The 15,570-nt window shown below is 56.2% G+C and overlaps 2 protein-coding genes across 3 annotated transcripts; one reads left to right on the forward strand and one right to left on the reverse strand.

The window, feature by feature from the left end:
* Positions 1-905: 905 nt before the first annotated feature.
* On the forward strand, positions 906-6,008 carry PRSS53 (serine protease 53). The gene is made up of 10 exons (XM_047087285.1): positions 906-963; positions 1,890-2,178; positions 2,505-2,770; positions 2,908-3,062; positions 3,220-3,439; positions 4,421-4,571; positions 4,658-4,902; positions 4,985-5,130; positions 5,379-5,595; positions 5,883-6,008. The coding sequence occupies exons 1-10, from the start codon at positions 906-908 to the stop codon at positions 5,900-5,902; spliced, it is 1,767 nt and encodes a 588-aa protein (XP_046943241.1). The 3' UTR covers positions 5,903-6,008.
* A 131-nt stretch (positions 6,009-6,139) lies between these two features.
* On the reverse strand, positions 6,140-15,553 carry ZNF646 (zinc finger protein 646). 2 transcript variants are annotated; one of them, XM_047087279.1, is made up of 3 exons: positions 14,684-15,553; positions 8,098-13,526; positions 6,140-6,796 (listed from the first exon to the last, which is right to left on the reverse strand). In XM_047087279.1, the coding sequence occupies exons 2-3, from the start codon at positions 13,442-13,444 to the stop codon at positions 6,675-6,677; spliced, it is 5,469 nt and encodes a 1,822-aa protein (XP_046943235.1). In that variant the 5' UTR covers positions 13,445-13,526; positions 14,684-15,553; the 3' UTR covers positions 6,140-6,674. The 2 variants fall into 2 exon arrangements, with proteins under 2 accessions (XP_046943235.1, XP_046943234.1); XM_047087278.1 differs by having other exon boundaries at positions 8,098-15,553.
* Between the last annotated feature and the right edge of the window lie 17 nt (positions 15,554-15,570).

The raw sequence follows: 15,570 nt of genomic DNA on the forward strand, positions 1-15,570 counted from the left end.
TGAGCAGAGAAAGAGGCAGACAGAATCCAAAGCAGGCACCAAGCTCTGATCTGTCAGTACAGAGCCCAGCATGGGGCTTGAACCCACAAACTGTGAGATCATGACCTGAGCCAAAGTCGGATGCCTAACCGACTGAGCCACCCAGGTGCCCCACCAGTGTCTATGCTCTTAACACAGCTTCCTCTGTGTTGGGGTCAGGTTTCCTGAACAGTTGGGGCTGGCCTGAGTTAGAAGTCAGAAAGAGAAAAAGAATGCACACTGAGTGTTCTTCCCTCCTGATTGAGTCTTCCACCACCTGTAAGAAACGTAGGCACCACTGTAACCCTGTTTCCTGGGGAGGCAGCAGAGATGTGCTGAGATTTTCCAGTCTCATTGCCAGGAAGTAGCAGAGAGCCCCAGCCCTCGATACTCAGCCCTGCACACACCGCCACTGAAGCAAGATGGGAGAAGGTATGTGAAACCCACCTGCACGTGGGTCTGGGGGAGAGGTGGGGAAGCTAAAATAGAGGGACTGGGAGGGTCTGCCCACAGTGCCCTTCCCAGTTCCCAGAGGATGACTTCCATGCTGGGAGCAAGTTTGCTCTATGTTGGACTCTAAGGTTTTTACATTCAACAATTCTGAGTTTTTCAGACAAGGCACGTAGGGGCTAATTGTCCAAGGTCACTCACATAGTACATGGGGAAACTGGGATTTGAACCAAGGCAGTCTGGCCATGGCTGAGGCGCAGAGAGGGGTGGTGAATGGCCCAGGGTAACACAGTCACAACCCCAGAGCTAGGAGCTGCTGGCTCCCTTCTGGCACTTGACTCCTAGCCAACTGGGGGGCGGAGCAGAGGTGGAGCTAGGGAGACCCAGGTGGCCTCTCTGAAAACCAGACTACAGGCGGCAGAGTGGCCTGGAGCAGCATGAAGCAGAGCTGGGGACCAGAGCTGCTCATCCTGGGAGCAGTGGTTCTCATGGAGGGTGAGCCACCCATGTTTGGGTAGGGGAGTGGTATGGTAGGTGTTCAGGGGCCACCCTCTGCCCCAGCAGCCTTGCAGCCTGGTGTGTATGTGAGGGGGCATGCCTAGGGGAGCGATGGTCTGCCTGTGGCGATGTAACCATGTCTGGCTGTGTATCAGAGGAGGTGTACGTGGCCACCTTTGTCAAAATGGGTGTGATTTTCTTGGGCTAGATTACAATCTATGTCTGCAGTCATTATGCCTGTGTGTGTACCCTGTGCCCGTCTGCCTATCTACTTCCAGAATGACCTTAGGCAAGTTCTGGGGGCCCTTTGGCCTCAGTCTCCCCGTCTCTACATATGTCCCATCTTTCCTGGCCCAGATGTTTCTGTGCCTGTGATGGGGAAGAGGCAGGGTAGGGGATCCTTTGGTAAAGTCTCTGGTGGTTTGTGGAAAGGTGGGGGAGTCTGAGTTGTCAGAACAAGGGTGGGGACTCTCAATCTCTTGGAGCCCTCCCCCACTCAGACATGACGTCGGCCTCTAATCCTTCCTCTTAGGCCTTCACGACTGAGGGCACAATTAAGCTAATGCTCTCCACATATACAGGCCGCCTCCCTGACTCAGTGGCGGGGGCTGGAGTTAGGGGATCTGAAGCCTGGAGGAAGTTTGGACTAGTCCCAAGATGAACCCTGGCCCTGCTTCTCAGACTCAGGAGTGCTGAGCACAGCTGAGGGAGGAGAATTAATTACTGAGTGTACGCTCTGAATAGGTTCCAATAAAAGCTGTTTCTTGGCCTCATATATTTTCATTCTGGGAGGGGCTGGTAAGGTAGCCACACAGTCATAGGCAAGGACCCAGGGCCCATCCCCCCAAACCTATCCCTTCCACCAAGGCTGGGTCATGCAGGTAAGGCTCCCCTAAGTCTCATCTGTGTCTCTCTCTTCCCAGGTCTTCAAGCAGCTCAGCACGGTAAGCTTTGGGGATATGCGGCCAGGCCTTCCTTAGGTCTGGCTTGGGCCTGTGATGAGGGAAGGACAGAGACCTTCTGTCATTCTGATCCACCCCTCTCCACAGTATGTGGGCAGCGTGGCCCTGGCCCCCCCGAGCCTCAGGAGGGCATCACAGCACCTGGTGAGTGGCCCTGGCAAGCCAGTGTGAGGAGGCGGGGGGTCCACATCTGCAGCGGATCCCTAGTGGCAGATACCTGGGTCCTCACTGCTGCCCACTGCTTTGAAAAGTGAGTCATGGCTGGGGTCAGAGTTTCCGACTTTTGGGGGTGGGGTGGGTGATATGTCCTCCAAACTCTGTAAAACTGTCTCCTGCCCCTAGAATCACAATGTATCATTTACTGAAAGTGTGCCATGTGCCAGGTACACATTATCAAGTTAAGTTAAGCCTTGGTAGAAGATTTACAAATGAGAAAGTTGAGGTTGGGAGAGGGAAGGACCTTGCTTAAAGCTCTGGGCTGATTTTTGTCCATCTTCCACCTACCTGGAAGTGTCCCGGTTGGTGTCACTGTCCACCTTTGCATTCAATGCCTTGGCCTTATCCCTCCCCTTCCAGGGCAGCAGTGACAGAACTGAACTCCTGGTCAGTTGTCCTGGGTTCTCTGCAACGTGAGGGGCTGAGCCCAGGGGCCGAGGAGGTGGGGGTGACCGCCCTGCAGCTGCCGAGGGCCTATAACCACTACAGCCAAGGCTCAGATCTGGCCCTGCTCCGACTCGCCCACCCCATGGCCCGCACACCCCTCTGCTTGCCTCAGTCTACCCATCGCTTTCCTTTTGGGACCTCCTGCTGGGCTACTGGCTGGGATCAGGACACCAATGATGGTAAGTGCTGTCCCAGACTGAATCCCAGAGAGGCACTATGCTTGCCCAAGGTCACGCAGCCTCAGCTGCCAACCATCCCTGTGCTCAGTCAGATTCGTACCTCCCCACCCCCCCGCCAACTCCCTTTCTTTTGCCAGCTCCCAGGACTCTACGGAATCTGCGTCTGCGTCTAATCAGCCGCCCCACGTGTAACTGTCTCTACAACCGGCTGCACCAGCGGCTGCTGGCCAGCCCAGCTCGGCCTGGGATGCTGTGTGGGGGCGCCCAGCCTGGGGTGCAGGGGCCCTGTCAGGTCTGATGGGGAAGATGAGAAGGGAGCAGAAGGGGAGGAGGCCTAGCCCTGAGCTGGGTGCTTGATCCACAGGGAGGGTGGACCTGCTGCTGTTAAAGGGTGTCTGTCCATGGCTGGGGCTGAAGTGTCTATACTTGACTCCTTTTCCTGGCTCCAGGGAGATTCTGGGGGCCCCGTGCTGTGCCGTGAGCCTGATGGACATTGGGTTCAGGCTGGGATCATCAGCTTTGCATCAAGCTGTGCCCAAGAAGACACTCCTGTGCTGCTGACCAACATGGCTGCTCACAGCTCCTGGCTGCAGGCTCGAGCTCAGGGGGCAGCCTTCCTGTCCCAGAACCCAGAGACCCCAGAGATCAGTGATGAGGACAGCTGTGTAGGTATGAGCAGGGGATGTTAGGAGTGGGACGTGTTCTGGGCAGCAGACAGAAGCACAGTGAAGCGAGTTTCAGCTCAGAACAGAGAATTGGTACAGGGCAGTCACACATTGCTGGGGGCTAACTAGGGGGGGCATTTAAGGCCCCTTTCAGCCTCTAAGATGGGAACCATTCCATTTAAGGGCTGAAGGGGCACAGATACTTCAGAACTTCGTGCATTTAAAAAAATTTTTTTAATGTTTATTTATTTTTGAGTGAGACACAAGAGTGTGAGTGGGAGAGAGTCAGAGAGAGAGGGAGACACAGAATCCGAAACAGGCTCCAGGCTCCAAGCTATCAACACAGAGCCTGATGCGGGGCTTGAACTCACGAACGGTGAGATCATACCTGAGCTGAAGTCAGATGCTTAACCGACTGAACCACCCCGGCACCCCTAGAACTTTGTGTATTTAGAGTTTAGGTATGAAGAGGGATCTCTGAGATCTGATTGAAGGTTGTGGGGGTAAGCTGCAAGTTTCCAAGCAGGGACCCAGTGAGAATGGACAGGGCAGGCTCCCGCTCAGGATTCTGGCATTAAGTAACTAACATGTAAATTGCATGCAAAATTATTCCTGGAATGAAGTTGTATCTTGATGGTTAAGAGAAGTACTAGTGAGCCAGGAATTCTGGGGCCAGTCCAAGCCCGGAGGGGCACAGACAGAGAATAATGAGCAGGGCCACTCCCATGAGGCTAGACCATCAGGGTTTAAAAGCTTAGGCCCTCCCTGGTTTTTGAGACTTAAGTCGGCTACCTGCCTGTGGTTACTGAGCTAGAAAGTCACTTAACCTTTCTGGAACTTTGGTTACTTTGGTAATGAGGGTAACAAAATCCAACTTAAGAGGATATTGTGAGGATTTGATAGTACGTGGGAAGCGCTTAGCACAGGGCCAGGCATGCGGTGAGCACTTAGCAAGAAGGCAGATGATGTAATCTGTCTGTTCCAGCCTGTGGATCCTTGAGGAGAGGAGGTCCCCAGGCAGGAGCCCCCTCCCCATGGCCCTGGGATGCCAGGCTGAAGCACCAGGGGAAGCTGGCCTGTGGTGGAGCGCTGGTGTCAGAGGAGGTAGTGCTGACTGCTGCCCACTGCTTCATTGGGTGAGCCATGCCTCTCTTGCCTTCATGCCCATGCCTTCGCTGGCAGGCCTGCCACTCGATGCTGTCAATGATGCCTCTCTGCACAGGCGCCAGACCCCAGAGGAATGGAGCATAGGGCTGGGGACCGGACCAGAGGAACGGGGCCTGAAGCAGCTCATCCTACATGGGGCTTATACCCACCCAGAGGGGGGCTACGATGTGGCACTCCTGCTGCTGGCCCAACCTGTGACACTGGGCCCCAGCCTTCGGCCCCTCTGCCTGCCATATGCCGACCACCACCTGCCTGATGGGGAACATGGCTGGGTCCTGGGGCTGCCCCGCCAAGAAGCAGGTATGTAGGACAGGCCCATCAGCAGCTGTCCATCCATCCTAGAGGCTGTCGGGGCAGCTGGGTCTTTTCCCTTGCCCTATAGGTGCCAGCTCCCCTCAGACAGTGCCTGTGACCCTCTTGGGACCCAGGGCCTGCAGCCGGCTGCATACAGCTCTTGGGAGCGACAGTATCCCCATTCTGCCAGGAATGGTGTGTACCAGTGTTGTGGGTGAGCCGCCCCACTGTGAGGTGAGCCCCCCCACTGTGAGATGAGCCCCAGTCCTCCAAACCTTACTCCACAGACCCCTGGCATCTTTATCCTGTAACTCACAGACCTGCCAGGCTTGGCCTCCAGACCCACCTCGCACTTGAAATTGGGCCTTTCTGCCAACTGGCTCCCAAAGAGCCAGAGCCTCATCCCAGCCCCAAGCCCCTTCTGCCCCCACAGCTGCCTAGGGAAAAGAGGAAGTCACCCAGTGTCACCTGACTCCTGACAGGGCCTGTCCGGGGCACCACTGGTGCATGAGGTGAGGGGCACATGGTTCCTGGCTGGGCTACACAGCTTTGGAGATGCCTGCCAAGGCCCTGCAAGGCCTGCAGTCTTCGCGGCACTTCCCGCCTATGAGAACTGGGTCAGCAGTTTGGACTGGCAGGTCTATTTTGCTGAGGAGCCAGAGCCCGAGGCAGAGACTGGAAGCTGCTTGGCTAACATGAGTACGTGGCTCTGGGGCCTCCCTGCTAACACTTCCCTCTCCAGACCCATTCTCTCTCAATCCAGGGAAAGATCTGTTCTGACCCAACCTCTTGCTGCCCTGGGTGGGGTAGTGGACATAATTCTGGTTCCTCATCATTGTGACTTGGAGCAGGCCTCAACTCCTTCAAACCTCAGTTTTCTCATCTGTCATAGGGGTTAAAGTAGCACCTTCTTCCTCTTCCTTCCAGGGAGGGAAGAAAAGTTTTGAGGATGAGGCCAACCCCACCCTCCTTCCTCTTCCTGACAGGCAAACCAGCTGGCTGTTGACAGGTGGCTCTGGGATGCTGCAGATGCAGTGAGACAATTCCTGCATCACTGCCCCTGTACCTCCCCCATTCCCTCCACCCACGCATGATTCCAGGCACTGGGGCAGGCCCAGCAGCCCCGTGGGCTCTGGGAAGGAGCACGCCTGGACCAGCAACTGCCCTTACTCCCCACCCTGCAGGCCAGGGAGATGTCGCCTGTGGATGCTTCCCTACACCCAGCTCCGCCGTCCGATGCAGGCGTCCCCAGCCTTCCCTAGTCTTCCTCCCCTCAGATATGATCACACCAGCCGCTTACTTTGAAATTTTCTTTTTTGGGGGTGGAGCAATTTTCCTTTTTTTTAAACTTAAATAAATTGTTACAAAATAGACTTTAGAAAATAAGTTACAAATTGTAGCAAAAGGCTCCCCTTCCATAGGCAACATTCCCACCTGTGGCTCTCTGAATCCACCTCTCTCCCTCTTGTTGGAATCTGGCTGGTGACAGCGGCCCCACATTGTGGCAGAGCCTGGCACCGGGTTTCTTGCAGGGCTGGTCATAGGGAAGAGCATAATGACAAAGGCTGGGGAAAGGAGAGCCTTCAAGGACAGGGATATGAGGAACACCTTACCCCTTCCATGGGCAAGAGGCCAGATCTGGGTCCTCTTCACAGCAGGAGAGGGAAATAAGAGATGGGGATGCCTAACTACTCCTGAGCAAAACATGGAGATCAAGCCTTTCCCTACAACCCGCCCACCCCACCCCGCCCGTATTCTGATCTTTGGAGACTTGAAGTTCAGAGGGAGAAGCTGAGGTCTGCAGGCCACTGGGGTGAAGGATCCAGAAGTGGGGTCGTGGGGGTAGGTGGAGGGGGCAATGACAGGTCCCGTCTGCCCGCTGCTGGTGCCTTTGGGGCTCCTGGGGAGAAAGAGAGGAGGTCACTGACTGAGGCCGGCAAACCCCACACAGCTTGCACCCCCTCCCTAGCCTGCAGGCCATTCTGCTGCTACCCCCAACCCCAGAGGCCTGCATGTAAACTAATGATTTTTCCAGGCCTAACTGGCTCCTCACTCATTCCCTTGAGGTCACAAGAAATCTTTTATCCTGAAAGCCATCTTGTCAGCTCTCTCACGATACTCTCACCCACCATCCCCTCCTTCCCTGATCATTTCTGGTCAAGGGCCCGCCATCTTGGGGATACCCACCCTTGGTTGCCACTAAATGGAATAGATCCTGGGAGAAGGCCTACAGATCTCTTAGAGGAGGCAGAGGACATGAGCCCAGGGCTCAAGAACAGACTGAGGAAACAGGCTGCCCCACTCCCACACAGCCTCATCCTTCAGTCGGGCTGGGTGGAGTGACTTTCCATGGAAATTCCCCCTGATAGAGGATGGGAGATAGGGGCTAATGACTGTTGTTGCCTCAGCTGGGCCTGGCTTCAAAGAAACAATTATCTGTGACTCAATCCTCCAGTTAAAGGTGTGCTGGAGGGAATGGGGGTATGCAGGTGGAAAAAGTGGTTTGGTTGGCTCCTAAAAAGGAGATGCACAGCAGAGAGAAGAAAGGGTAAAGGGTTCAATATAGGGAAGAGACATGAGGCAGTATCAGTACCTAAGGACCAAAGGTCTAGTTTCCAAGAAGAGAGGAGGGGGACCAGAGACGAAATTCAGAGAAAGAGGGACAGGGAGCTGGGGGCCAACCAGTGACCAGTTTCCCTGACCAGGTCAGCACAAAACACAAAGCAGTCCAATCTGGGGGTGCCTCCCAACCCCATTCTTCACCCTCTTGCTCCCTGCCTACTTAGGGAAAGAGCACCACCTAGGCCATTTTTCTCTGGAAATCATTCCTTTACTGGCTGGATCAGGAGTTTCCAGATATAGTAGACACATGGCTGCCTCCCCTCCCCAAACAAAAAGCCCATTCTTCTTTGGTTCCTGCACGGCAGCTGCCTCTGCCCCTGCCCACAACCACCCCCTCCCCCCAGCCCACTGTCCAACCCACCATGCTGTTTACCTGACTCAGGAGTTCTGATCTCTGCCCTCACCAGGCAGCATCCTCAGACCAGTTTCCTCCATATCCAATTCCCCGCCCTCCACTCCTGCACAACCTCTTGGAAGCCATGTGACCCTCTCCTCTCACTCCTTGTCCCCCCACCCCCACTCTGCCCACCTACTCTGGAGCCCTTCCGTCCTCTGCCCAAGCCATTCATGTCCCCGTACCAGAGCTGGCCACTGTCCATTCCTCCTGGTGCTGCTGCTGGTGCTGCTGGAAGCTGATTCGGCGGCGGAAGTGGCGGGGACAATGAGGGCAGGTGAAGGGCCCCTCCCGGGGTGCATGGACTCGTCCATGACCCTCCAGCCGGGCAGCTGTCCGGAAGGCCTTGCCACAGATGCTACAGCGGTGGCGCTTGGGGTCTGTGTGGGTCCTGCCATGGTTCTTAAGGGACAGCAGGTTGGGTAGAAGTTTGGGGCAGAGGGAACAGGGATAGAGTCCAGTGGTGTGGGCCTTCTGATGGTTCAGCAGGCTACCGGCATGGCGGTAGGAACGCCCACACTGGGCACAACGGAAGGGCCGTTCCTCGTCTTCAGCCACTGTGGACCTTACTCCTTGCCCCCCATTAGCACTCCCAGTATTCTCTCCTGGGGTCCTGGGGGGTTCTGATGCGGCCTTTTGGATTTCCCCTTGGCCAGGGAGATCCACCTCATCCTTCACAGCCCCACCTTCAGGACCTCTGGCCTCCTCTCTCAGGGGTGGCATCTGACTGAGGCCGCTGGCATGTGTGTGTAGGTGGCTGGCTAGTTCATGATGGGACTGAAAGGCCATACCACACTCAGGGCAGGCAAAGGTCTGGGCATCTATGTGGTTGTGGCTGTGGGTCTTAGTGACCCCAGGATTCAAGAACTCCTTGGAGCAGAGCAGGCAATAGTGGCGGTCTGTCTTGGAAGTGCTATGGCAGTTCAAAGGGTCTTCCGAGTGGCAGTATGTCTTGCCACAGTGGCTGCAGGAAAAGGTGTGACTGTCTTGACGGAGCTCAGGTCGGCTGTCTCCATCGTCCCAGCTATCCACTGGACTCAGACTAGGTCCATTGGACTGGCTGTTGCCAAGGTGGCAAGGACTCTTGGGGATGCTGTTCCCTGACTCATCTTCTGGCTTGGTCAGTATATGACCCTGAGGAACCCAATCTCCACCGTGATCCACTGGTCCCCCATCTCCTTGCCTCCCTTCTGCATTCCCCATGTCCCAGGATACCAGTTCTGTGGCTTCTGAACCTGTTGCCCTGATGGGGCTCAGACTCTGCCCCCCCAGCCTCCTGGCTCCATCCTCCAGCTGGAGAACTGACTCAGTACCACCTGATGTGTCCTCTAGTCCCTGGTCATTAGCCAGGTTCCCCTCACTGCCCTCTGTGCCAGTTGGACCTCTCAGACCACTTTTGGTATCCTCCTCATGCTCTCGCAAGTGCTGCTCCAAAGATCCCCGGCCAGGGAAGCCTCGGCCACAGAGGGCACAGCGCACAGCTGCTCGCCGAGATAGCCCTGCTCGCCGCCGCCGGCTCTCTGAGTGCAGCCTCTGGTGGTCCTTTAGGGCCATGCTGTTGGAGTAGGTCTTGGGGCAGGTGGGACAGCTGTACTGGCCCGTGTCGTGGCTGCGCCGGTGGTTTAGGAGGCTGCCAGCATGGCGGTAGGTCCGTCCACACTGCCCACACCGGAAGGGCCGATCTTCCCGAATCAGCTTCCGAGTGCCCCCGCTCCCACCCCGCTCAACATGCACCCGCTGGTGGCTGGCCAGCTGTTTCCGCAGGCGGAAGGCCTTCCCACATTCGCTGCAGCGGAAACGCCGGGGATCTGCATGGATGCGCCGGTGGTTTTTGAGAGACATGAGGTTTGAGAAGCCTTTGGAGCAGGCCTGGCAGCCAAAGTGTCCAGTCTGGTGGCTCTGCCGGTGATTGATGAGGCTGCCAGCATGCTTGTACGACCGGCCGCACACCTCACAGCTGAAGGGCCGCTCAGAGCTGGCCTCAGTCTGGCAGCTCTTCTCTGCGGTCTCCAACCTGGGCTCCACCTCCTCCCCCTTCACAGCGGCCTCCTCCCACTCCTCCTCTTTCACCCTTGCCACCTCCTCCAAGGGTTCCACTTTAAGTTCCTCCTGAAACTTTCCCACATCTGCCTGCCCCAGCCCTTCTTCTGCCATGTTCTGGGGCTCGCTGCTGCCTCCTGCCTCTGGCACGGGCCCCACTTGGGGCTCAGAGCCTTTGCAGCGGGGGTGGTTTCGCAGATGATTACGGTAGGCAGCCAGGTTGGGGTAGCAGCGGGAGCAGACAGGGCAGATGAAGTCTCCAGTCTGATGGATCTTGCGGTGGTTCACCAGGCTGCCCCCATGGCGGTAGGTCTTGCCACACTGGTTGCAGCGGAAGGGGCGGGGTTGGGCCTCCAGCGAACTTTCCCCACCTTGCACGCAAAGGTTGTCTACAACCACGGCACCTACTCCCTCTCCAGACTTTGTGTCCCCACCCTCCCCAGAGAGGCAGGCCACTGCGTCCTCAAAGACATGGTCATGGTCTGCAACCCTTCCCATAGCATCACCTGACTCTAAGTGGCTGGGAGACTTGTCTATGGTGTTCCCAGAACTCTGACTTTGGTGGTGACGCTCCAAGCTCCCTAGGTCATCATAGGTCTGACCACAGCAGCCACAGATGTGCCCATAGCCAGCTCCATCCAGTGCCTCCACCTCCCGCTGCAGCTGATTCAACAGCTCTGCTTCTGAGAGCTGCAGTGGAGGGCTACGAGTGGAGGCTGCCCCTGATGCTCCTTCCTCTTCCCCCTCCTCCTCTGAACCCTCAGTCATGCCAGAGGAGTCATGAGCTTGGCGCCGGTGAAGCCTGTAACCGGCCCGTCCTGGGAAGATCATGCCACAAAGGCAGCAGAGGAAAGGCTGTGCAGGGGCTGCCTCCCCGGGCCCATGGTTCTGGAAGTGGCTGCGCAGGGCAGGCAGTGAGTCAAACTCCTTCGGGCAGAGAGAGCACTGATAGATGCCTGGGGGGTGGCAGGGCCTATGGCTCAGCAGGCCAGTGACATGAGGGAAAGAATGCCCACAGTCAGAACACGTGTGGGAGACCTCAGCCGGCCAGCTAGTGACAGCTTCAGGAGAGTGGCAAGAGGAGCTGGGCTGGTCAGTGGCTAGTTTCTGGCCTTCACCCACCCCACTGAGATCATCACAGAAGCGAGTCCCATCGCTTTCCTCATCATCTGGGATGTCCAAGTTGTCAAGGAAACAAGCCTCCTTCTTTTCCAGTCCTTCCTCAGTACCTCTGCTCTCTTTATCACCCTGGAAACAGGCCTCATCCCTCTCAAGCCCACATCTATCCCTTTCAGTGTCAGCCTGCAAACAGCCCCCATCACTTTCCAAGTTGCCTTGGGCTACATTAGGACTTCCCCCTGAAGGGTCTTGCGGACAGTGCAGGCCCTCACTGTTTTCCACCAACTCCTGGGCCCAGCTCCCGCCGGATGGGATTTTGGCTTCTCCCCCACTGCCAGCACTGCTAGCTCGCCTCCGGTGCTGCTTGCTCCACCGCCCACTGTGGCGTCGCAAATGGTTCTTCATGGCGGCCATAGTGTGGAAGTGCTTGGCACAGGCCCCACAACTGAAGTCCCCCGTCTGGTGGGTCTGCCTGTGGTTGATAAGGCTGCCTGAGTGACGATAGCTCTTTCCACAATCTTGGCATGCGAAAGCCCGAGGAGGGGAGACCCTAGTCTCTGTCTTGCTGTCTTCCCTTTCCCCATGGGTCCGGCCATGATGTTCAAGGCTCTCAGCGTCTTCAAAGAGCATCCCACACATGCTACATATCTGTGGTGCTGTCCTATCAGCTGCTGGGGGGACATCAGTGGTCTCCTCTTTGTGTTTGCACCCATGCCCCTGATCAGTGGGTGGGGCTGCCTCTGCTTCCATGGGGTCAGGCGGGAGGTCTACCTTGAGGTGGCTGGGGGGACCCTCAGCCCCTGGGCCTGCGCTGCGGCGAGCAGCTTTGCAATGTACCCGCACATGGTTCCGCAGGGCCATAAGGTTAGGATACTTGCGGGGACAGAGTGAGCACTGGTACTCTCCTGTCCGATGGCTGTGGCGGTGGTTCACCAGGCTCCCCCGGTGGCGGTAAGCCCGACCACACTCATCACACTTATAGGGGCGGTGGTCCAGGGTGGTGGTGGGGACCTCTTCATCTTTGTGGGTGGTATCAGCCAGAGGCAGGGGAGCTGGTGGCACTGATGGCTGCCCGTCCTCCCCAGCTCCTTGCCGGGGTCTGTGATGAGCCCGCACATGGTTTTTGAGGGCAGCTGCATTGAACAGCTGCTTGGAACAGATGGAGCAGGGGTAGACACCAGTCTGGTGGCTCTTGCGATGGTTGATGAGGCTCCCAGCATGGCGGTAAGTACGGCCACAGTCTCCACAACGGAAAGGCCGATACTCCTCTAGGCCACTGTCCTCTAGCTCCCCAGAGGTGCTGAGCTCCCCAGAGCAGTTCAGCGTCTGTGTACTAGGGAGCTGATCCTGGCTGCTCTCATCTGTGTGCCCATTGGTTGTGGGCATCTCTTTCTCTTCCCATAGCCGCTCTTGCCTTTCACCCTCATGGGACTGTTGGTGTTCCAGCAGCTCTCGGGGGATCCTAAAGGCACGGGGACAGTGGGGACACTGGTAAGGCTGATACTGGGCATGGAGTCGGGAGTGGTTCTTCAGAGCCATGAGGTTAGAGAACTCTTTGAAGCAGATGGCACAAGGGTAGATGCCCAAGGTGTGGCTCTGGCGGTGGTTCGTGAGGCTCCCAGCATGCTTGTATGTCTTGCCACATTGACTGCACTTGTACCGCCGTTCTTCCTCAGCAGGAGGGGACTGAGTGGGCTCCTGGCCCCCTGTGAAATTCACTACCGATTCAGCCAAATACTGTTCCAAATTGCTAAGGAGGGTGCTGGCTGGGGTGGGGAGCGGGGTGGCTCTGGTAGAATTGGTAGTGGGCCCCCAGCGCTCTGCACCCTCCTCTGAATCTGGCTGGCTTTCCCAGCCTTCTCTTTGTCGGATGGGTGGATCTTCCCAAGTGCTCAAAGCTGCCTTGGGGTCAGGCCCAGACTCACAGCCAAAGGTCTCTTCCTCATGTTTTTTCTGGCTTGTCCAGCTTTCCCCAGGGCTGAGCCTGTGGTCCCTGGAGTCAGAGGATGCTGTCTCCCCTTGAAGATGTGGAATGACTTCCTTGGAGCGGGGAGGCCGGCGCCTACGGCGGCCCTCCGGAGCATGAGTCCTCATGTGGCTCTTGAGGGCCACAGGATTGGTAAAGTCCTTGCCACAGGTGGTACAGGGGAAAAGTCCAGTCTCGTGGGTCCGGCGGTGGTTGACCAAGCTCCCTGGGTGACGGTAGCCCCGCCCACACTGCTGACAGCGGTAGGGCCGAGGGATGCTGTCTGCCTCCTCACTGTCCTGCTTAGAAGATGGATGGAGCAGCTCACGGTGCCGGGACAGTTCCGGAAGACTAGGAAAGTGGCGCTGACAGTCAGAGCAGCTGAGTGAGGTGGGCACGTCCTCCATGGGGCAGTGTGGCAGAAACCTGGAGGTTCAGGAAGAGCAGGCAGGTGGCAGCAGCATCTTCCTCTGGTGGAGGGGCCAAGGCCTAGGAAGAGGGGGTGGTGGTCAGAAGGAAGACCTGAATTAACTTTGCCTCTTGGCTCTATAAGCAGCAAGATCATCAGAGGTCACAGAAATGTTCCCCAAGCAGTAATGCCCAGGAACTTGCTTTCTCTTGGATTTAAGGCCTCCTGCACATAAGCTCCCCAAATATGAAAGCTCCCCTAGGCCTAACTCATCCTAGAGGTATAGATAAGAAAACTAAAGTCTAGAGGGATGCAACCTACCACAGACCTACCAACCTACCTCTGTTCATCAGACCAAATCCACAAAATCTAACCTTCTCCTCTCTATAATTCTGGAGCAACCAACCAACCTACCTCCTGTGACATATTCAAAGGAAACCTGAAACTTTTCTAGGACCTTCAATGTGAGAAGTCTAATTCTCTCTCCTTGATCCCTCAGCTAGACAGAGTAGCCTAGAGACATTGAAAAGCAGCCTTTTTCTCCAGTTGACAGCTGAGGATGTGAGAGGTGGGGGCTTAAAGCCCTCTTCAGAGAATGGGCTGGCCTGTTCCCTCACCTCCCCTATTCCTTTCAGGGTCACAAAGTCTCTTTTCTAAAAGACTCTCTTGGCCACTTCCTTCACCTACTTCCCCTGAGTCCAAATCATCTTCTACCTTGGAAATTCCAACCCATTTCTGGTTGCTCTTCACCCCCTACCTTTTTTCTTTCCTACACCTCCTCACTATACCCTCACCATCCCTTATTTTTTCTATCTTCTCTCAAAATACTTATGACAACAACGCATGCTGAGCATTACCATGTGCAGAGCACTGTGCTAAGTAAAGAACGTTCGTTGTGTCACTTAATCCTCACAACACCCTGCAGTGCCTCCTTAGTCCAGTTTACAGAGGCAAACCCACTGACTCAAGCAATTTTCTTTCCAAAGCCCTTACTCTTTCCATAGCAGGCCCCCATGTCTCCTATATCACATTGGCCTTCGCTGACTCTTGATTCTTCACTCCCATGGGATCCCTATATGTACAACTCATATCTCCGGATCTAAAGCCCCTCCAAACCTGCTCCTCGACTTCTCAACTCACAAAGCCCCTTCGCTTGAGCCCCTTCTCCTGATCAACCACCAACCAGGTCTTCTCGCCTCACTCATCTCCTTGGCCAATTTCTTCTCAGGACCCCTACCTCACTCGGGTGGCCCCTTTTCGTTCCCGCCGCGGATGAGTCCGTTGGGGACCGCGAACGGGAGCGCGCCTGCGCACTGGGACCCTCACCCTAACTGCAGCCGCGCGCCCCAAGGGGTGGCTGTGGGGGGCTCTCGCGCTCCCACAGACGCACACTCCGCCAGGGCTCCTGGGAGGTGGGAAGGGAGGGGAAAAGGGAAAGGGGAAAACGGAGAAGGAAGAAGGTAGAGGAATGAAGGCGCAGCTGGCTCGAGCCAGGAGTCTACCCCCAGCTCCGCGGACACTTCCTATTGTTACTAGGAAACAGGAAGTGTCCTAGCCGCAAAAGGTTCCCCCCGAAACCTCTGCCTGGAGAACACTTCCTGTGCCGCCTGCAAGCAGCAGTTGTACACAGACACACTTCCGGGGCTAAGGGAGAGGTAGCTGAAACGCGACTCTGACTCCGCCCACGAGGGTCAAAATTCTGCGTTGCTTTGCATTAGTCTAAGCCACACTTCCGGCAAGAGCTGCGAAAATCGTTCCGGTGCATATTGGCTGAAAGCAGAAGAGGGAAAAAAAAGGGTTCTGTTCTGGCCTTAGTACTTTGGCGACACTTTTCGTGGGGCTCCCTGAAAACAACTTCCCAAGACAGATGGAGGGAGCTTCATTCACTCCTCGCTACTGAGGGAGATGTGGTGGAATATAAGTGGATTTCGGTGCTACAAAGCTTGCGCATGGTCCTTCTGTATTCCCGCCTTCCAGTTCTTGGTGATCTGGCCACAGGATAGCAATAATCCGGTATATGCCGTAAACCTGTCTGGCGTCCTCTGTCGTTAGCACCCACATAGACCCCTTTCAAGATGTTGCTCCGCCACTTTCACCTGCAGTGCTCGGGTAAACTTTGCCTTC

Source organism: Lynx rufus, unplaced genomic scaffold (genome assembly GCF_022079265.1).
Source record: "Lynx rufus isolate CCGP_SWC_20201006 ecotype Redwood Valley unplaced genomic scaffold, mLynRuf1.p SCAF_23, whole genome shotgun sequence".
NCBI lineage: Eukaryota > Metazoa > Chordata > Mammalia > Carnivora > Felidae > Lynx > Lynx rufus.

Coding starts and splice junctions, on each gene's coding strand:
- ZNF646 (XM_047087279.1), bottom strand. CDS start 13,444: ATGGAGGACGTGCCCACCTCACTCAGCTGCTCTGACTGTCAGCGCCAC. Junction 6,797..8,097: donor ATGGACAGTGGCCAGCTCTG/GTACGGGGACAT, acceptor CTTTCTCCCCAG/GAGCCCCAAAGGCACCAGCA.
- PRSS53 (XM_047087285.1), top strand. CDS start 906: ATGAAGCAGAGCTGGGGACCAGAGCTGCTCATCCTGGGAGCAGTGGTT. Junction 964..1,889: donor AGCAGTGGTTCTCATGGAGG/GTGAGCCACCCA, acceptor CTCTCTTCCCAG/GTCTTCAAGCAGCTCAGCAC. Junction 4,903..4,984: donor GCTGCCCCGCCAAGAAGCAG/GTATGTAGGACA, acceptor CTTGCCCTATAG/GTGCCAGCTCCCCTCAGACA.